General features: G+C 32.1%; 2 protein-coding genes across 2 annotated transcripts; one reads left to right on the forward strand and one right to left on the reverse strand.

Moving 5' to 3' along the window:
- Nucleotides 1-350: 350 nt before the first annotated feature.
- On the reverse strand, nucleotides 351-2,433 carry LOC107630843 (putative protein S-acyltransferase 7). The gene is made up of 5 exons (XM_016334099.3): nucleotides 2,198-2,433; nucleotides 1,908-2,090; nucleotides 1,521-1,811; nucleotides 1,187-1,420; nucleotides 351-1,084 (listed from the first exon to the last, which is right to left on the reverse strand). The coding sequence occupies exons 1-5, from the start codon at nucleotides 2,309-2,311 to the stop codon at nucleotides 647-649; spliced, it is 1,260 nt and encodes a 419-aa protein (XP_016189585.1). The 5' UTR covers nucleotides 2,312-2,433; the 3' UTR covers nucleotides 351-646.
- A 16,155-nt stretch (nucleotides 2,434-18,588) lies between these two features.
- On the forward strand, nucleotides 18,589-20,245 carry LOC107630842 (bidirectional sugar transporter N3). The gene is made up of 6 exons (XM_016334098.3): nucleotides 18,589-18,746; nucleotides 18,854-18,890; nucleotides 18,984-19,194; nucleotides 19,286-19,450; nucleotides 19,537-19,656; nucleotides 19,757-20,245. Exons 1-6 carry the CDS (start codon nucleotides 18,704-18,706, stop codon nucleotides 20,015-20,017), a joined length of 837 nt encoding a protein of 278 aa, XP_016189584.1. The 5' UTR covers nucleotides 18,589-18,703; the 3' UTR covers nucleotides 20,018-20,245.
- Nucleotides 20,246-23,398: the final 3,153 nt, after the last annotated feature.

The raw sequence follows: 23,398 nt of genomic DNA on the forward strand, positions 1-23,398 counted from the left end.
TATTTAAAATATTGACAAAAAATATGATATTAAACTACTTGGCTAAAAATGTTAGATTACTAACTAAAAGTACTGACTAATATAACTTAAAATTATTGGCCCTTAATCTCTTCTAAAAAAAATATTAATCACCTAATATTTCTCATTTGTTGCATGAATATTACAATTACCTACTAATGCTATACCAAAGGAATTAAATAAAAATCACATTTTTTGTGAATTCTCATATATGATTTAATAATCTGAAACTTGAATATAAGCATGCACGGGTTCAACCGTTCAACACTAGTTAGGCAAATAATGGCTTTAATTAAACACCTCCTCTGACCATAAAAACAACACACATGTAATGACTTAGAAAATACACTTGCATTTTTTCATAACAATCAAAAGGTATATGTACAGATGCCAATGATCACTACAAATTCGGTTTTTCTTGCTTCTGCTGCTGTACACAAACTCTTCTTTCATAGGAATTAGGAGATCACCTCAAATGAAGTCCACAAAACACTAGTACGATCAGTAAAGCACTAACTTTTAACACTAACCACTTTAATCCTTTCGTTCTTTCTCCCCCCGCCCCCAATTATTCTTTTGATTTTTAGTTTACATCTCTGAAATTGACTTGAGATTTTGACAGTATGCACTATGCTTGAGTTGGGTTCCCACTACTACAGCTATTTGCAGTCACAACTTCAGGAGTTATTTCCCACTTTCTGCTAGTTCTTTCCCACAGAGACTGCCTAAAAAATGAAGCTTCTTGTCCCTCCCCACTTTCCCTGTGAATGCTCATGCTTTCATTCTGGGACACATTACGCAATTCACCATCCCTGCGATGTTCCACATTCCTCTCTTCCACCTCGTTCTCTGTGGTTTTCTTCAGCATAGGGCTTAGGGACTGACCACCCACTACTCTTTGGTGTGACTCTGATAGCGGAAGATCCTTTGGAACCTTAGCCCTAAAGTTATGCTTGGATGGAGGAATGCTAGTGCAGAATACTTGTTTGAAATTCTCAACTATCCCTCTGTCATATGGGTTTACCAGTTGTCGATCATAGCGGTATTTAAAATTTTCATAAGTAGACTGCACGTAAAACAAAAGGAATGATTATCATTAAACGAATGTGTATTAATACATTGGAAAATGCAGTATATGAGGATTGATGACAAATTCAAAGGGTCAAACCTGGTTTGTGCTGATGAGATAGGTGTGGAAAACAGTGAGGCCTCCAACAAACCAGACCCAAATGAAAGTGTAGATTATTAGTGCAATAGAGGCCGGGGTTCTGATCATTGCTTTCCAAATTGTTTTTTCCTCAGAATCCATGATCTTCTTAATGTAGACCCAGCAAAAGACATGCACATATAAGCAAAGAAGTGTTGCAGAGAGTACAAATATGTAGAAGAACCTGTAATTTCGCTGCAGCATGCGAGAAACAAAGCAAACAGAGTTGATTTAGGAACATTATCTATAATATTTAAAAAAAAACAATAATAATTGATAAGGGTATTACTATTACCAATCCAATACACTGGCCCAGCCAGGGACAGTGATGATCAAATCGTTCCACACAATTGTCGCATACAGAGCAATGAGAACAGCGGAGGGGTCTATAGAGTTGGCAAGTATCGCAATATTTGACTTTGACAGGTACACCGTTGACTAAAACAATCTTTGACCGCCGTGGGCGGGTGGAAGCAGCACGGGGCACAGTCTCATCAGCATCATCATCAGACTCTGGTGGAGGATAAGCGCTGCGAGGTACTATACCTGGATCTCTTCCTGAGGTTAGTACAAGGGTAATCAGAACCTGGGAATTCAATACAATAATTTAACACTTAAAAAGAGTAGTGTGAATGAAAGACACTAGACTAGGTGTTGTTCGTAGATGGATCGAGAAACTTACAAAGAAAGTGTGAACGATAACAACGACGATAATTGACCACCCGGCGTGATGGGGAAAATCATGAATGAGTTTTCTGGCAACGAAGGCACAGAAGAAAGCAACAGGAGCAATCACAAGAAACAGCGATATAAATATGGATTTCACGTCTGGTCCAAATATAAGCCTACCTCGAAGAAAAAACACCTGAACAAGGCGCCAAATAAAGAAACCGAACTCATTCGTTATTTCAATCGCAATTTATAATTGGGAGAGTCAAAATCCCTAACTAATGTTTCAGTTGACTTGCTTACATTATTGCCTTGCCAGGCGCGGTAAGTTCTGACGAATGATGATGCAGCAGGGGATCCCGTGCCGGAGGAGGTGGGCGGAGGCGGCGGCGGCGGCGGCTGCATCATCGCATTCATTGGCGGTTTCCTGTGCTTGGAGGATGGGAACGAGAAGATGGAAGTGGCAATGAAGAAGAACAGAGCCACGCCAAAATTGTATTGCGTCTGGTCAACGCCTCTGGCGGCCACCGCCGGCTTCTTAATTGTTTACTTCCTTTGACTTTTCTTTCTTTATCAACCGAGTTTTTTTTTTTTTTTTGGGTCGTTATCAACTGAATATTTTAGAGTACTAATTTTAATTAAACCTTTTCTGTTGTGTTTTTTGGACTGCTAAATCATTTAATAATATTTATATATTTGGTCAAAAATAACAATTATTTTGTTTAAGGATTTTGGACTTGCTCCTTCATTCCTGTTTTTACGTTTTTGGACTGAGACTTGCGTACTTCATGATTTTTTTTTTTTGGTCATACGTACTTCATAAATTTAATCATTGTAAAAAACCTGGGCTTCTTTTTTTGGGTCATACAACACACTCCCACACACATCCCACACACACACTAACCTAGTAACCTAAATAAACCTAGGATTTGAACCTGGTGTTGCTTCATTTGAGGCAAACATCTTTCCCACTAGATCACATGCCTCAGCCACAAACCTGGGCTTAGTATATAGAATGGATCCTCTTTCCCCGTCGTCCACTATATGAATGACCCAACTTCAATAAATAAAAATATAAACAGGATCGTTGAGTTAACCCAAAAACACACAAGATCCTTGCGATAAACAAAACAAAAAGCCCGCAAGACTTGGTTTAGTGATCAAATTCCTTGCTTTACAAGAAGTGTACCCGGGTTCATGACTGAGACCAATAGTAAATGAGAATATTTAACATTGTGTGTGAGTAAGTACTGTAATGTTTTAATACTTAGGACTAGAAGCTGTGGAATGTAAGTGGACAAAAAAAAAATCTTAATATTATGAATAATGATATTAGACTAATAAATTTAAGGGTCTGACTAACAAATGTTTTTAATATATTCTTAGACTACTCTTAAATATTCATTATTATATATCTCCCTTCTTCCTATTGATTCCAAATATAATCCACACTATTCAATATAGGTGTAAAATAAACTTTCCATGGTGCAATAGATTTTTTTTTTTTTTTTTTAGTTATCTTCTAGTGTGTTTTTCATACATTATTTCAAGTGTTCAAATTTGTCATTTTCATAATTATTAGACTCGTATACTTTACTTTCTTCATTTTTGGTTGTTGATGAGTAGCATCATTGCAGAAAAATATATAATAAATTAGTTAAATTCGAAAAAAAAAAGAGTTACATATGCAAATAATAGTCTTCCTAATGTGACCTTTTTCCTATTCATGATATAGAAATGTCATTTAAGTTTGGTGATGTTGAATTGATTGTATGAAATTGTGAATTGGTATGAGTGATTGTGATACATACGGATACAATTACAAGTCGGCTGTATGAGTAGTTGAATACATTGTATGATTGAAGGTGAAGAGCATTAGCAAGTGGGGAAGTAACAATGTATGTGGAGTAAGATTGGAGTTATTTAATTTGGTGTCTCCAATAATGTTACTCCAAAGTCTAGTATTGCATACTTACACAGTATTTGGGATCATTATCAGGCAGATTGTTACTACCTCTGATTGATTGTGATGGCGACTGTTCCATTGAGCTTATAGCTTAGCTTAGCTAGCAAACACTTTTACTTTATGATGAATATCAAGCATAGCATGCCATATGGCTGAGGGATCAGTCCACGTTGGCAGCAGGAGACAGCACCAAGTGGCAGCACATGCGTGGCCCACGTGGCTTGCAATGATTTGAATCAGATCGAGTAGTCGGGGATGAGCGCTTCATTAATAATGAGGAAGCCAAAGGAAGCATTGGTAAGCTGAGGCATTCATTATAATTCCATGAATTTCGAATGTTGATAATGACACAGATCAAATATATAAGAGCTTCATCGGAACCGTGTCTGGTGGCTGGGTCCATCCCTACCTCCCATCATTGTGGAATCACACACATACAAGCTATATCATCATAACTAATGATCCAAATTTAAGAAAGTACATATAGAGTATCAGTTAATTAACATGAAAATATATAATTAACATATGGTTTTTCATTATGACGAAGAATATGTTAATTAAACGTATATATTAGTAATCATCACTACCAAACAGCAGCGAACTCATAGTTATGTGCTGATTTAGACCCTTCGTGCTTTGTGTTTAGGATGTACATGATAGTGAGATATATAGTCCCCTGAGATCCTTGACGCAATCTCAACAGAAGACAAATCTCAGTAGTAAAAAATAATCAAATCTACCAGGAAAATGACGTGCCTAGCTTCATTGAAAAAATTATCTAACTATGTTAATTGTATGTTAAAATAAATCATTAAAATCAATTATTAAAATAGAATATACATTAAAATATAAAATATATATTAAAAACAAATTAAATTATATATATTTATATGTAATACATAATAACTGATTTTAATATATAAATAATATTTTTATAGTTCATATCAAAATAAATAATGCTAAGTAATTAATTTTTTCTACTAATATCAACTAATTTTTTAAAAATTATTTTACTTATCTTAAATTTTAAATCTTTAATTATAGAAATTTAATTTTAAATAATAAATTATAAATTTAAACATTAAAATTAATTAATATTAAATAACTAAAAATTGGCTTCTACCTACAGTTTTTCTTTGGGAATTCATGTGATTTGATCACGCATCCAATTTTTATTATGAGAAAAGTATCGTTTTTGTCCCCAACATTTGAGGTAAATCCTATTTGTATCTCTAACGTTTAAGTGTGTGTTTGGATTACAGTTTATAAACGGGAGTTTGAATAAAATTGATTTTGCAAACTTGATTTTGATGAAAAGTAAGTTTGTGTTAAAGTGATTTATGTTTGGTAATCTTTGCATCAAAATGAATTATAGTAAAATAAATATTGTTTGGATTCTACTACTCAAAATCACTTTTAGATAAAAATTACTAAAATAGACACCAACTTAAATAATTTTTGTATATTATCTTATCATTTTAATTTAGATAATTGAATAGATCTTATTAATTAATTCTATAATAAAATTAATATTTATACACTAAAATAAAAATAATATAAAAAAATTGGTAAAATATATTTTTAATTAAAACTAACAAAATATAAATTTTAGAGAGTACTAAGAATAATAAAAAAAATTAAATATTTATCTTGGTAGTAATTGAAATAAATAAAAAAAAATTTATGATATTTTTTATATAGTATATTTTTAGTACTCTTTTTTAGTATGCTATAATTTATTATTATTATTATTATTATTATTATTATTATTATTATTATTTACAATTAATTTTTTGTTTAATTTACTTTACCTAATAGAATCAATAAATTATATTATAAAAAGATAATAAAAATAATACAAAAAATTATAATTATAAAAGTGTATAATATCAAATAAATAATTAATAAAAAATAAAAATAAAAATAATAAAAAAATGAGTTCATATAAACAAAAATAATAAGAATTCCATAAATAATATAATAACATGCATAAAGGATAAAGTTGGTAAAAGGTAAATAAAGATGGAGTATTGATGGCTAGAAGCCCGTTTGTAAAACGCAAAAGCTTAGAATTGTAGCTTCTTGAAAACCATGATTTTGAAAGCGAAATCACTTCTGCGTTCATGAATCAAAAATTTGCCAAACCAAAAATTGAAGCTTTCAAGAAGGCTAAACGTGCTTCTTCTCTTGTAACGCCTAACACACCCTAAATCGTCCTATTTGTATCCCTAACATTTGTAAAAGTAATTCAATGTTATCCTGCCGTCAATTACACATCATGAGTGCTTTAGTTTGAGTTTTAAAAATCTCTATTTAAAGTTAGAAAATAAATGTCTGGGATAGAATCGATGATCTACTCCGAAAAATAGCTCATCAAATGTTGAAACTAATTCCTACAATATTTACATAATTTACTTTTTTAGGGACATAATTGAATCTAAACACAAATAGTGGATATAATATTAAAATCGAACACATCCAAGTGAGATCTAATTGAGAATGAATACATTCAAGTGAGAATAATTAAAAAATATAATCTGATTTGTTAGTATAATTGATAGTAGGATAACATTGAATCACTTTTATAAACGTTAAAGATACAAATAGAACGATTTAAATATTAGGGACACAGATAGGACTCATCCAAACGTTGGAGACAAAAACGATACTTTACTCTTTTATTATTTATATGCACCGTAACCAATTTTCTTACTGCTCTTTCTTGAAGGCCCCTTGTTTTCTTTTCAGAAAATAATGTATAAGATTGATGAATGACTTCTTATGTTATAAATGCTTGGTGTTGATTTGTCCGCATACGTGGACAGATAACACAGAATAATTCAGCAATATAATACACTACTAAGCATTCCGATTCATGAGAACGTGAAATGAAGGGTCGCATTCTCTCAAAGCATAGGAGAAAATAGCAGCCCAAGTGGTATGTAGCATTCGTCAATAATTTTGGTTTAGAAACTCATCATGCATGCCCCAACTCTTTCAGTAATTTCCACCTGATCCAGGTGTGCTACCACCCCCTTCATATATCAGCCACACAAAAAAGAAAAAGGAAAGAACAATATTATACATATCAATATCGTCTCAAAGTATACAGAAACAAAAATACTGAAGAATCATCCGAATTAATTATTTTTTGTCATTATTTTTAGTCATTAATTCAATTTTTTTAGTTTTGTAATTTAACAACATATTTTAATTTATATTTTTAAAAATTAATAATTAATTAATAATAAAAAATTATAAAATTCTGATAGTCATCTACTCTAACTAACATTCCTCATATACAAATCCAATATGATTTAACAATAAAAAATATATATAAGAGCTTAAATGTTAAAACATGATGTTAGACTAAAAATTAAAAAGTAATAAAATGAATATTTATACAAGCAATACAAACATTTATGTTAAAAGAAAGCACTTTGCATTTATTTTTTTTCGAATGTATGTAATATAAAAAAACAATTAATCAATCAAATGCTTAGTGGTCCAAATTTGACAACAAACCAGCTATGCAATTTGATCCATATGTATTATTAATACCGATGAATTTAAATTATAAATAGCTAATTTGGTTAGGTAATGTTCCACTCAGAAAATAATTAGGACCCTACTGCTCGTTTTTCTTTTCCTTTTTGGTGTTCTTTTAGTTCCATGTTATCCATATATTAGAGTGCTTTAATTTGGCATCAAGCATCAACATATTAATTTCTGTAGAAATAATTATAGCGTATGCAAGCACTAAATAATACAAACAATGACAACCCCCAAAATCTGCATCACCCAAAATATACATTTTGACGTCTCGTTATTGTTCTCTATAGTATTTTAGTACCTCTTCTGGCAGCCAAAAGAAGCAAACCCATGTTGAACACATTAACTTATAGTGATTTATTGATTAGAGAGCGACCTCCCTTGGCATTGTGGTTGTAACTATCATTTTAATTTGAACGCTCTATTTCTCTTTGGAAAAGTGATAGAAGCTTTGAACAACAAACTTTGAAATTTCAAACAATTGCTGTATGTTTGAGTCTATTTTGGCGTTGGACACTAAACAAAAGAAAGTGACCGAGAGCGCTAGGGAAAAAGAGGAGGGAAAAGGAAAAAGAAAAAAATAAAATAAAATAAAAGTGTAAATGTAAAGAAGTTGTGGGTCTAATACTATTTTTGGGTTGACACACAAATATAGGCGCAAAAAAGTTTTAATAATACAATCAAATTATTGAAGTTGCAGGGTTAATTTAAGTTTATTAACATCTCTAGTAAAACTCAACAAAATTAACATCCACGACTTATATATATATCATTGCACGAATGGTCGGTTTCTAAAATAACTAAATAAGATGTAATTCAAAAAGATTAATATTTTATAAAAATTAAAGGTTAATTTAATAATATTTATTATTTGATGTCGAATATTTTTAATTTATTTTTTATAATAAATTTTAAATATTTAAATATTTATATAAATTAAATATTCACTATTTAATTTTTTTAACAATTAAACATAAATTTTTAAGTACAGTAGCAAAACACAAAAATTAAATTGCTGTCAACAACTAGTCACAAAAAAAAAATTGCTGTCAACAACTACAATTTTTAGTATAATAAATACTTGATCCAATAGAATGCAGCTTGCTAGTTATCTGAACAACATAAATTATATTATGAGAGAAATATCACAGGTTTATTAAAATTTATTATTTTTTATTATTTAATTTTTAATTTAATAATATATTTTATCACATATTTTATATATTAATAATTAAATAATAACAAAAAAAATAACTTCTAAGGATTCTGCATTTCTGCTATCATTTCTCTACTATTAATTGTTAGGTCTGGTTATGAGCTTGCCAGTTGCCACCAAGCCTTTAATATATCACAGTTAATATACGCGAAAATATTTTATTTTTAAAAATGAAAAGTAAAATGATCACACGTGCACACACAATACAATAGTGGCAATCACCTGAGCTTTGACCTTACAAAATATCTGAATCCTAAATTAGATATGAGTCTTAAATCATTGAAAAAGCGAAATGCAATTAATTCTAATCATGGAGGATTGATTGATTAATTAAACTCACGTATGCGTAATTATTTCCGTGTCAAACAAGATATGAGCATCTAAACAGTTATAATAAAATAAAACAACTCAAACATGATCTTTCCACGCATGCCCTCGTATATAATCTAAGACTCTGAACCTGCCACCACAAAATCCAACTGAGGTAATCGTCATCGGATTAATCACAATTCATTGTAGGCTATAATGTTAGGACATTGACACAGATAATAAAACTATAAAAGATGGGAAAAAATAAAAAATATTTTATTTTATATTTCTTAATTTAAAAAATTATAAAAATAAAATTAAATATATATAAAATATTATCTATAAAAAATAAAAATAAATAAAGATAAAATAAAAATAAATAAAAATAATAATAACTAAAATTATAGTATAATTGATGTATTTTGTTAAGTTGAATTTATAGATTAGTATTAAACGTCTTTATTGTTATCATAGATTAATATAGAAGTGTAGTTTAATACGCTTCCGCAAGCTAGTGGATGGAAGATGTCAATAATCCACAATTTAGATAAATTCCAATAAAATAGTTGAGGAAGACGCGTGCGGTGCGACGACACAAAGAAAGACGTGTGTGACACGATAACACATAGGAAGAGAAAGGCATGACGGAGCTAGGGTTGCCGGCGGCAGAAATAGAAAAGGAGATGCTGCACTTGAGGGAGAGAGAGCATGCAGCATGTAACACCCTACCACACAGAATCTTATATATGCTTAAGTCATAAAACTGAGGTGGCAAAGTATTACGATATCTAAAAGTAAAAATATATATAATAATAGTTGAAAGGAATTTTATAACGAGAAGCCTTTGAAGGAAAGTTTAAAACATAGGACGCATCGCTTATGTAATCGGAAAACTTGTGTTTCTAATCCAATACAGACAAAACAATAACCTGTTTCTCCACATTGACCTCTAAGAGGGACAAAGTAAAGTTAAATATACAGAGGAGAATCTAAGTACAGAATACTAAACGTAAGCTCAAAACACAGAGTCTTAAATATAACACTTCGCTTGCAGAATGAACTCTAGATGCTTACCGAGGTGCCTCTCGAACTGCATCTAAAAATAACATATATTGTATGGGATGAGAACCAGGGGTTCTCAGTATGGTTAAGGTGCCCATATATATAATAAATATGGCCCCGGAAAAACCAGAGGCAATCGTAGAATGCCGACGCTCAGATTATAAAACTTAAAGAATTAAAAATGAAAGCCATAAGTAGGGGGTGGTTGTCTAAGGTTCTAAACTTAACTAACTCTATCCAAAACCCTCAATTATCTACCTTTCCTCCAATCCCCCAACACCGGTGAAACCACAGACAAACAAACAGGCAAAGCAAGCACATGTAGAATACAAATACAGCAGGTAACAATTTAGCAAGTAAGCAAAATAATCACGTAGGCAAGCCCAATTAATGCACAAGCAATCAAAACACACAAATGCATATGATGCATGCTTGTCTTATAGCTGATGATATTATCTGTCGGTTATATAGCCAACCCGACACGTCCTGGTAGCTAACCATGGACAGAAACACCCATGCGGAGTAAGTGGGTTTGAGCTACAACCCCCTTACTACTACCCGCTTAACCTGGAGCTAGTGGAATAACCACTACTGCGGCTACTATCCAAGCGGGTGTTTAAAAGCTCAACATGGAGTAAGTGGGATGGACCACAACCCTTACTACTACTCAGGCGTCACAATCACTGACCTGGAGCAAGCGAGATGAACCACCATCCTTGCTACTACCCAAGTATCTGAAGCATTGACCTGGAGCAAGCGGGACGAACCACAACCCTTACTACTGCCCAGATATCTCAAACATACATTCATATAGTTTAAATCATGCATTTTCGTTATCAAATCTCAAACATTAACCTGGAGCAAGCAGGACAAACCACTATCCTTGCTACTACCCAGGTATCACAAACATACATTCATTTATTACTCCGTTTAAATTCATTTCTTCATAGCTCTTTTTCCCTTTCTCATACCCGGAGCAAGTGGACATCGTCAATGCCTACTACCCGGGGCCATAATCACATTTATTTACAAACCAACATCCCCGTTAAACTTTTCAACTTTCATCACCCCTTTACAATCCCTCTTCACTCGCAAGTTATTATCCTCTCAATGTTCAACTCCCTCTCTATAATTAAATTTAAGTTTTGGACACTGAGAAGTAAAAATAGAGGTTTAGAGATTTGAAATTAAGCTTTAAAAACACAAAATTCACATTTGCTGAAATTGGGACCACGCGTACACGTGAGAGTGCAGTTTAGCCCATCTCGCGTATGCATAGCCTTGTCCGCGAAATGAGGGGTATGCGTACGCATACACTACAGTTTGATCAGAAATGGCTAAGTCTGCAGAATTTCAGTTTTACATACCGAACTTTCGACGCACATAACTTTCTCGTTTTAAAATATTTTTTATCCATTCTTTAAATGACGTAATCTTCACGGACCCAATTTTTATATGAAATAAGTTTGAAATAATCTGGAGGTCCAGAAACCGAGTTATGGCTCGCCGAAGTTCAACCAAAAATCAATTTTACACAAAAATCCCTCAAACCTTTATTTCACCAAGTTTCTTTCAAAAACCAATAACTCACACTCCACTTTTACCACTAATTGTATACAAAGTCTCATACCTATTCCATCTCTTCCATCACATGCAAATACCCAATTCTTAGTATTTTCATCATATATAAAAATTCAACATCCAACATATAAATCTAAGAATCTACAAGATTTAGAGAGCCTTTACCTCACCCATGCCTCAATTAAACAAAACCCATTAATCCATCAAATTAATTTGGACCTAGAACATCAATTTAACCAAAATCTCAACATCTAATTCATATAATTTTCGAAAATTAGGGAAGGAAGAACAGAGATTGAAACTGAGACTTCCTTACCTAATTGACCACTGGACTTTGTAGAGCTCAACGCTGCAGTCACATGGCCCAAACGATGCGGCGATCGGAGCTCCGGATCAAAAGTTATATGAAGTTGAAATCTAGCCGAGGGTTTGCATGCTCTTCCTCTCTTCTCCCTCTAAGTTTCCAGTGTGTGTGTGTGGGAAAGAGAGAGCTGAAGCTCTTTCATTTTATTAAGTTTGGGTTGGGCCTTGGGCCAAATTCTTTAAAATTAGCGTCAAAATTCTTATTTTAATTAGTTCTACCTCACTAAATCATAAAATTCTATTTTCTAATTTATTTGATTAATAATTAATTTATTGACTAATCATTTACTAATTTCTCGGGTTTTACACAGCGATCTTTAGAGGAAAATAAAGGAAGAGAAAGGTGTAGCATAGCTAGGGCTACCAGCGGCAGAAACAGAGAAAAAGAAAGAGAGGGAGAAGAAGAAGAGAAAGAGGAAAGGGGACAACAGGGAGGCCACGATGGCGCATGGTGGGCGGCGGTAGGTTGAAGGACGTCAGAAATAGGGCTGAAAAAGGAAACATGACATTGCAATTTTAACAATAAAGATGATGTTGAGGGCAAACGGTGGTAGCACTTTAGGTGGCACATGAGAGCGCGTGTGGCGGTGTTAGGCTTATTAGACTCAGAAAGACAAGAAGGAAGGATGGGCTAATCGGTGACGTGAGAGAATATCAATGCAGAGGCAAAAGAGAAGGAGAAAATGCATAGAGAAGAAGAGTACTCATAAAGAAAAACACTACAAGAAAAATGTTTAATATCGTTGGATTTATTGTCAGACATTAACGTTGGGTTTATCAATGGATTTACCAGCAGATTTAGTAATAAATTCGTCGAGTAAAAAAGTTACCGTCGAATTCAGTTTTCTGATGCTAAATCCGACGGTAATAATTGGAGGAAAAGAAAAATTGGCGCAATCATTACTGTCGGAATTACTGGCGGATTTAGCTCAGTTAATGGAACGCTATGTTTTGGTCACGCGTAATACATTATCATCAGATTTATCCGCTGGTAAATCCGACGTTAATTTTGTCCTAAATTAGAATCGCAGCCCCTCTCCCCTCATTTTGAAAGAGCCACTCTCTCTCTCTCTCTCTCTCTCTGCATCTCTCTCCTCCAAACCACGCCTTTAGCATCCCCCTCTGCCAGTGCCGATGCCACTAACAGCCTCCAAAGGATCTCCTCTTCAATCTCACTCTTCACAATGCCGAAACACCTCACTCTCACTCTGCCAATAGCAAATCTCCTCTCACTTTCTTAGCCTCTGACAACGACGAAGCTCCTCCTTCTTCTCCGCCGTTGACGCTATCCCACAGTACCCTGATTCGCATCCTGCGGTGGCGCGACCCTTTCCTTTCCCTCCCCATCCTCGATGCGCTTCTCTCTTTGTCTTCCTCTACGGTGCCACGCACCAACAGCTGCTGTCGTCTTCCACGCACCAACAGCCCCTGTCATCTTCCGTGCACAGCAGCAGCATGTACCAGACGGTATCCGATTCAAGATTTCTTAATTTTGTTTCGATTTAGGGTTTTTTTATTCTGTTTTGATTTAGGTTTTCTTTTTAATTCATGATTTTTTATGATTCTATTTTTTTGTTGGATTATTTGATTTAAGGGAAGTTGTTGCGCGATTCTGAAGCTTTTACTATTTAAGTTTTCTTTATTCTTCTGCGATGGCCGTATTGGTTTCTGGGAAAATATGGTTGCTGGCACTCAAGTGGTGAGTGATCTTAGAGAATTCTATCTAATTTGTATAAGTAAATATTGTAAAAATAATTAAATTGTATGAAGTTCTAGTCAAAATATGCTTTTATGCTTTTTTTTTTGTTTCGGCTGCATGTTGTATTGTGGTAGGTTTGTACAATTTGATTTTGAATAATTTACTAAGTTTGCTTGACAATTGTTTCTGGTTCTGCTGTGTGAAATTACACTGAGATTTCATATTAATGGTACAACTTTATGCTGTGTCTTTCATGGACATGTATGAAACTTTAAATAGTCATCTTATTGTACTTTCAATTTTCGAGTGAAATTAAAATCTTTCTCGCATTACAATCTAATTTGAATAAAAGGTAAGCCGATATAGATGCTACGATCTCTTGTTTTACATGTTTTTTTCAATTATTTCTAAAGAAAAGTAATTGGAAGTTGTAACAGCCCATACCACCCGCTAGGACGATATTGTCCGCTTTGGCACACAAGGCCTCACGGTTTTGCCTTTGACGATAGGGATGATAACCGAAGCCCCCCACACTTACTCGTCAAAACACGTCATGCTAGGGAGAGGTATCCACACCCTTATAAGGCATGCTTCGTTCCCCTCCCCAACCGATGTGGGACCTTACAATCCACCTCCCTAAGGGAGCCCAGCGCCCTCGCTGGCACATCGATCCGGGCTCCGATTCTGATACCATTTGTAACAGCCCAGACCACCCGCTAACATGATATTGTCCGCTTTGGCACACAAGGCCTCACGGTTTTGTCTTTGACGATAGGGATGATACCCAAAGCCCCCACACTCACTCGTCAAAATGCGTCATGCTAGGGAGAGGTATCCACACTCTTATAAGGCATGCTTCGTTCCCCTCCCCAACAGATATGGAACCTTACAGAAGTGAATTAGATTTCTGCTTTGGAGAAATTGTTCTATCTTTTTTATACTTCAAATTTTAATATAGGTTCCATTCAATGATTAGATTACATTCTTATTTAATTATACATGAAACCTTTATGTATAAAGTATTTGGTATAATCAATTACCGTCTGCGACTGATTCAATTACCTTTATGTGGTCATTTTTTTGTATAGATCCGTCGAGAATAAGAAGCTTGTTGTGGGTATGATAAAGACTCTAGTGTTTCACAAGGATAATGCACCTAAGAGAGATTGAACTGATTGGGTTTTGTATGAATACTGACTTCAAGATAAGGACCTTATTGATAAGGGTGTTCATTAGGTAACTACTGATTTCTCATTCATGAAAATTAAGTGTATTTCTACTTTGTTGAGACTAAAGAAATATATGTTGAAATATACACTGCTAATTATTGTTATCTATTAGTATTTGCGCTTTTTTGCATATATGGGATAACTAAAAATCTAAGATTGTTGTTATTTATCTTGTTATCGTCTTATATTTCACTAGAAGTTATGTTCTTAGATGATGAGTGTATTTTAATTAATACATGAGGATTAACAAATTTTTTAAAAAATTTAAAAAATAAGTTTATCGTCAGATAAATCCGTCGGTAATTATTAATTTAATTATTAATTAATAATATATTACCATCGGATTTACCGAGAGAAAATTCGACGGTAAAAATTACCAACAAAAATTTTCTGATGGTAATTAGCGGCAGACTAAAAAATCTGTCAGTAAATCTGACGGTACCCGACGAATTTTTTGTAGTGAAACACGATGCTCTCACCAGAACGAAAATAAGCTATCCTCTTTAAAGAGGATACCATGGCTTTGATATCATAATAAAACTACGAAAGAATGAGAAAAGAAAAAAAAAATAAAGAATGTTATACTTTGTATTTTTTTATTTGAAAAATTATAAAAGTAAAACTATATATATATATATATATATATATATATATGCTTATGAAAGATTAGAACAAATAAAGATAACATAAGAACAAATAAAAATAATGAAAGCTAAAATTGTGACATAATTTATATATTCAGTTGGATTAACGTAGAAGAGTGGTTGACACGAGGCTAGATATGATATAGGACACGTTGATACATAAATTTTAAAATCTTATAAGATACGGGACAAGTATATATATAAAATATAAAGTATTTTTTTAGATAAATCGTAATAATATTTTAATATTTTATTGGTATTAAAATTTAAATTAATTTTTAATTATTTTTAATGTCTTATTTTAATTATATAAAATATTTAAAATATTTTTTATTTTAATAAAAAATAATATATATTATTTATAATTTTATTTTAAGAATACATTTATTAATAAAGTTAGACACATAGTATTTATTAGATGTGTCTATTAATTTTTTTTATTTTTTATTAATTAATATATAATTAGAGACAATAAATAAATATATCAAATGAGTGTCGATGAATACTATATCTGAAATAGAAAAGTATATGGAACCAAGAGGTGATTAACAAAAAGGTAAACAACTTAACTAATTTATAATTATATTTAATTAATTTTATTTATTTTTAATTTATAATATTTGATATTAATTGCTTCTCACCTCAAATTAAAATTTTGAATGATACGTTGGAGAAATAGGGACGGGAATCACGGAACTTCCAACAATCTCGATTCTTAGTATATAAAAAAATTTATAAAATATATAAAAGAACATCTATTTAGTATGAAAAAGAAATATTTTGATATTTAGTAGAAGAAACATCCTAATACCTAACATAAACATCATTCACGTAGAAATTTTAGATTCATCCAGAAATATTTGACTGATTTTTGGCTGATACCCTCTTAATTTCCTAGCATTGTTGATCTAAAATATATCCAATTCATAAATATAGTAATTCAAAGTATTTGTTTGTCGAAATAGTTCTTTTTAAATTTAAAAATTTGATTACTTTCTTTTTATTAGGAGAACTAATCATTGTTTGGCTCGGTCCAAGATTCCTATGTTGTTGCAAGTTTTCAACTATTAGACGGACAACGATAGAAAATCACAAATTTTCTTTTCCTAATTATTATTATTATTATTATTATTATTATTATTATGAGAGGCCTAATACTAGAATGATGATTTAAGAAAACCATTTTTGCTATTTGTTGGATTAACAGTGCACCACACACTCATTCTAGAATGATTGATAAAAATTGAAAAAAAAATAAAAAATATCTTTTATACTATAAAAAAAATAAAAATAAAAAGATAGTGCAAATTAAAGTCCTCCTTTTAAGTATGATACCTAGTATAGCTATTGTTCCGTTTTGTCAAGTAGAGTTTAGATGAATGTTGATTGAAAAAGTGATCCAGATGTAATAGAGTAGCGGTGCCACTTGGCTTAATGATAATCAATCACGAGACGAGATGGGACTTGGAATTCTTCTACCCTTCACGTGTGATGGTCAAAAGTTCGTTGCATTAATCATGAGAGATTGAGCGCAATAACTGTTACAGCTCATGAAATTTCTCCTACACTACTCACCCGAAGATATACATGCTCATAATATAGTGAAGTAATTAGGATTATTCCTCCCTAATTCAACACTCTGATGATCTCTTCATAGTATTAGCAGTGTGCATGTGCATGGGTGTGAATGTGTGATGATGTCATTTGGTAACACGTGTCCCGCTTTAATCTCAAAGTCATGAAATTTTGATGAATCGGTGACCTGTGTCCTTAGTGGAGGTGACTCAGCCCATGCCCTTCTGGCGCCGATATTTTCATTTTCATACCAACACACACTAATAATTTTAAGGAGAAGGGTGCGGCTAACAATTCATATCATATTACCCATGATTCAAGCTATCGAAATATCTAGAGATCCAACTAGGGAACAAATTACCTATCCGTAAATATCAATTAATTTTTTAAAAAAATTAGTTTTAGTTCATAATAATATCTAAATAAACATCTTAAATCACACACACACACACACATATATATATATATATGCAAAATCTTACTGAAAATAATACTGAAAAGTGGAATAAAAACTTATCAAATTCGTTTATTTAAGTTAGCATTCAAAATTTAAAAATTCTAAACCTAATATACATTAAAAATTTCTCAAAAACATTTAAAGAAAAATCTAATTGTTTTAAAAATAAAATCATATTAAAAAACATTCAAAAATGTTTGCCTTAAAACATCTAAAATAAACTGATAGATCGAGAAAAGGAGAGGAAAAGATAACGGTGGCGGGAGAGAGAGGAAGGGAAAGAAGAGGTTTGAAGGTAGAAGTAAAAGAAAAGGAAGAGATATTGAAGAGGCAGAAAACATCGTACGAATACAATCGTTGGCTGATTTTAAAAAATGTTGACTTTCTAAATTTTCTTAAATAATAATAAGCAAAAATACAAAAGAGTAAAGATTAAATGTTGACTAATTATTAACTTAAGAAGTTGGTTTATAATTTTTTTAAGAGTAAACCATAACTATTGGATTCATTTAAATTTACCGCGAATAATCAATTAAGAAATGTTAAAAGATATTAAAATTTATTATTTTTTATTATCATTTAGTTATTAATTCAATTCATTTAATTTAATTCTGTTAATTTAATAATCTAACAAAACATTTTATTATATATTTCAAATATTAATAATTAACTAATAACAAAAAACAATAAAATTGCATCGCTCCATAGCATTCTTTCAATTAATTTGTGAGGCATAGAATTTGTGAAATAGGAGGGCCAACTAGGGACGTGAGAGGGAGGAATAATGGAGAGGGGTCACGTGAGGAAACGTAACGTCTGAAATTGGTTGGAGATGTAACACGTAAACAAGGGATCGGAAGTGGTGGCCCAAAGTATTAATTGTAGAACTACATCACACCAACTCGCCACAATAATGAATTGAGTTGGCATTCGGAAACGGGTGTGCTCATGGCTTTGATTGTTTGCCCTCGAATCAATGCAATTCACTCATGCAAATAGCCCCCTCCTCCTCCTCCCCTATATATAAGGGATCTCTAATACCTGTTTTCTTCCGTGGCAGGGTACACACACATACACATTATTCATTAATTAAGCAAGCTAGAGCTACACTTAGCTTCCCTTAAATTCTTCTCTAGCTCTTCTTTCCATCGAAACCATGCCTCAAGTCGCTACTGAAATTTTTATCGTTGGTGTTATAGGTACACACACATACATGCACAATTAATTGATTACTCTCTTAATATATATTCTTTTTCATTCTCCTTCCAAGCAGTTCACTGATTTTCTATGTTATGTTTATGTACAGGTAACATTTGCTCCTTCATTTGCTTTCTGGCACCTTTGTAAGTATACATTCATACATATATAACTTGAATTAATGTGAACGCAGGGGCAGTAGCCAATACTAACTAATAGTACATATGGAATGAATGCAGATCCACATTCTATCGAGTTTGTAAGAAGAAAACAACGGAAGGGTTCCAGTCGATTCCGTATGTGGCAGCACTGTTCAGTGCAATGCTTTGGATATTTTATGCTTACATAAAGAAGGGCGAAATACTTATCATCACCATCAACTCATTCGGTTGTTTTATAGAGACAATTTACCTTGCCATCTATCTCACCTATTGCCCCAAGAAAGCTAGGGTACGCTTAATTATTATACTGCTCATGCATGTATTAATTAATTCATTTAATAAATCACTATTATTATACTATGTTATGTTATGTTATGTAGATCTTCACGTTGAAGCTGATATTCATGTTCAACTTGGGGGGAATATTCTTGGTTGTCCTTCTCACACACGTTCTAGCAAAAGAAAGAACAGCTCGTCTAGAGCTTCTTGGATGGATCTGCGTCGTCCTTTCCACCAGTGTCTTTGCAGCACCTTTAAGCATCATTGTGAGTTAATTCATTTCTACTATATGTATTTGATTAATATAATATTATTAATTGAATAATGATGTGATATATGCATTTTCATGTAGAGAGTGGTAATTCGCACAAAGAGTGTGGAGTTCATGCCCTTCAATCTTTCACTGCTTCTCACAATAAGCGCAATAATGTGGATGGCATATGGCATTCTTCTCAAGGATATCTATGTTACAGTAAGTACTAGTGCTAATAAGTGCTAACCTATATACACATATATAGTTGCTTCTGTCTTGTGTTTCTAATGTTAGCTTCCCATGCATGTTAATAATACAGCTTCCGAACATAGTGGGAGTGACATTCGGGACAATACAGATGGTGCTGTATTGTATATACAGGAAGAACAAGCCCGTGAGCAAGGATAATGAGAAGCTGCCTCAACATAACGGAGAAGTTGAAGCTACCACCCCTCAGGCCCCCATTGATATTGAGATTGGAGATCAGAAGAAGCAGCAACCAGACAACAACCCTCCTACTCCTGTGGAAGCCACTAATAATCATCAAGTGCAAGTCCAGCTGCAACAACAGAAAGTGTGAGAAGTTTGAAGATCCAGTTGTGTTGTGTTGTGCCTCTATCTGCCATGTAAAATTAATTCTATGGGGAACACACCCACCATACCTATATACATACTATATATATCTATCTTTATCTTTTTATATATATCTACCTAGCTATATATATACACATACTTCATGATTCTCATCCATCTTACTTCTATTTTAAGTATGTACTTCTTATCATAAACAAAAATTCTCAATTTCATACCTCTTCTGTCCCAAATTATCCCAGCCATTTTTTTAGTAAATTCAGTGAAAAATAAACCAGCGTATTAAAACCTTAAAAATTTTACTGATATATTGGCTTACCATCATATAGCACTTAGTTGCTTTACAAGTAATTATGTTTAGCTGATGAGACAGATTTTGTTTAAGAACATATGCTACTGTTCTGTAAAATTAAACTTCTTTGAACGGAGATAGTTTTATTTACTTCAATAAAATTATTTAGACTGTGCGTAATTTTGAACAACATTTAATGAATCTAAGTGTAATTTGTCAAAGCACGCACACAGAATTATTGCTGTTTAATTAAAGGAGGGGGACAAGGAGAAATTAAGATTTAATATTGTAGGACAAAAAATTTGCATTATTGAAAGGGACTGAACAACTCAACGAGCTACGCTGCAATGTCTGGTCAATTCAATTCATGCATCTGTTCATACTTCATTCATCGGGATCGTGCAAAACCGAAACTGAGGACAATCACTGTCTCTCACTGCTTGCATTGATGATTCTGATCAATTCTTCAATTTTCGCCCATAACAGTATAATTGTACACAATTCTCCTCGTCATAAACCCTAGCTTCTCTATATGATATTTGTCGAAACAATTGGAAATCTAATAATGAGGACAATTGGGGGATTCATTCCCCTGATTATGTTAACTTTATTATTACCTCCTTTTCCCACTTCCTAGTACACTTTATTAAATTCTGACTTTTTCTTTGTAATTATAGATTGTCATCTCTTTTTTACTTGTCTTTTTCTTTGCGTTTCATTTAATTTACTTTCTAAATCATGGCTTTGTATTTTAGCTATTTCATCCTCTTTACTTTCTTAAGAATTACACCTGTATATTTGTTAAGGTCATAAGGGCAGTATATAGCTAGGATAAATTGTTGAGTGTAATAATTATTTTTCTTTTTTATCTTTTTGATCTTTTTTATGTAATATCCACTATTGTACAATGTCAAGTAGGCACAGAACGTGGCATATGTGGAACTTTTTTAATAGTAACAAAAGTCGGATGGCTGGATTTGAATAATGGAGCTTATTTGTTGAATTTAATATCAGCATAAAATATTTATTTAAATGTTATTAAGTAATAAAAAAAATTTTAATAAAAAATAAATTTTTTATTTTTTAGTATGTTTGACAAAATTTTATTAATAAAAATAAAAATTAAAAAGAATTTAGAAGTTATAATATATATTTTTTAAAAGAATTTTTTTAGTTAAAAAAATATTTTTAATATAATAAATACACAAAAAATACTTTAATATAATTGTACTCAAATATAAGGAAAATTATGAAGAGACAATATATGTTTTATATAATGTGTACAATAGAGTTAATTTGAAATTAAAACTAAATTATAGACAACTAATTAATTTTGAATAGTTTTCAATTTGAAATTTAAATCAAATATTAAGATTACCGTCGGTTTTGGTAACAAATAAACTACCTCTCTCTCTCACCTCTCTCTCTCGATACGGTTTGTCAGCGTTCTATACATTTCTCATGGAGTCTCGCCGGTACACTAACGCCACAGTCACCAGTCGTCATCGGAAATCGCGCCGACACTGTTCCAACTAGCGCCGTTGCTGCACAGGTCAATGCCAAGGGAGGACGCGCATATTGTGTGGGTCGAACTAACGGCACCGCAGCAACCTGGACATCCAGCGCCTCCGTCGCAGCCAGTGTGTACCTTCTTCCCGACACCGTCTTCACTTCATCTGATGCGCCTTCACTTTCTCCCATTCCTTCAAGTCTCTTCTCACCGATGATACCACCATGCTCTTCTTCTTCTTTGGATCCAAGCATGGTTAGCTTCTTTCATGATTTGAGCCCTATACTTCACAACAGTGCCGCTTTTGTCATGACTAGTCCTTTAAAATTATGTTTCACCACAATAATAGTTTCTTCTATTTATTCATCTTCTTCGATTTTAATGGTCAATTTAGGATGGTCATTTTAGTAGGTATGCGGATGGTTATTTTATTTTTATGTAGATTATTATTTTGATTGGATTGAGTTTAGTTATATATAATTAAAATATGTTAGATGTTCAATTCATTAGGTATGTGGATGATTATTTTTATCCCTAAGTGGATGATTATTTTTATTAAGAATGAGTGGCGTGTGGCAAGCCAAGTAGCGATGGTGAAATGGAATGATTATTGATGAAGGTAAGGTGGCCGCCGGTTGAAAAAGAAGAGAGTATTGGAGGATTTCAAATGGTAATTTTTTTGAAATAACTAACTGGATTTTTTAAAAATTTGAAATTTGAAATTGGAGAATTTGAAATTTGAAATTTAATGTGAAATAACTGAATAAGAGTTTTTAAATTTATTATTTCGTGGGTAATTTTCATTTTTAACTCATATTGGGCTAAATAAGCAGCCCATTGTACACATTGTACAAATATCTCATTGGCTCCCTAGCGAGACTCCAAACATAATTATTAAATAATTATAAAGAGATATTTTGCTAATGAGTTATTGCTTAAATAACATAGTCTCCCCATACTCATTTAAGAGGTGGCGAGTTTGAGTCTCTTTAACTTTGATAAATAAATAAATAAAGAGATATTTTTACATGAAATTTTTAAATATAAAATTATTTTTATTTTTTTTAAAAATTTTCTAAATTTTTTTTTGTAAAAATTTACCTAAACAAGCTCAAAATAGTTTTATACGCGTGGATGCATTCAATTATATTTTGTCATGTCAGAAAAATAACTATTTTTTTATATTAATGATCATCCAAAAATTAAATATAATTAAAAGACAGTATAAAACGTTTTACACTGTTAATACATTAAATTAAACTCTTATTTTTTATGTGTACTTTTGAATCATTATTTTTTTTTGAGTAATTCCATTTCCTATGTGATTTTTATATATACTCTTGTCTATTCTTTTTAATTTAAATTTTTTATGTAAGTAATTTTATACACTATAATTTTTATAATTAAAAAATTTATAAGATCGGTAAATATAATTATTTATATATCTTTTTTATTAATTTAAATTTTTAAGATAAATAATTTTTTGACAATTACATTCAGATAGAAAATAATCTTCTACTCCTATTTTAAAGAAATACTTTTTCCAATCGCAAAACCATCGCAAAATG

This window comes from Arachis ipaensis, chromosome B7 (assembly GCF_059453495.1).
Source record: "Arachis ipaensis isolate K30076 ecotype BB chromosome B7, ASM5945349v1, whole genome shotgun sequence".
Lineage (NCBI taxonomy): Eukaryota > Viridiplantae > Streptophyta > Magnoliopsida > Fabales > Fabaceae > Arachis > Arachis ipaensis.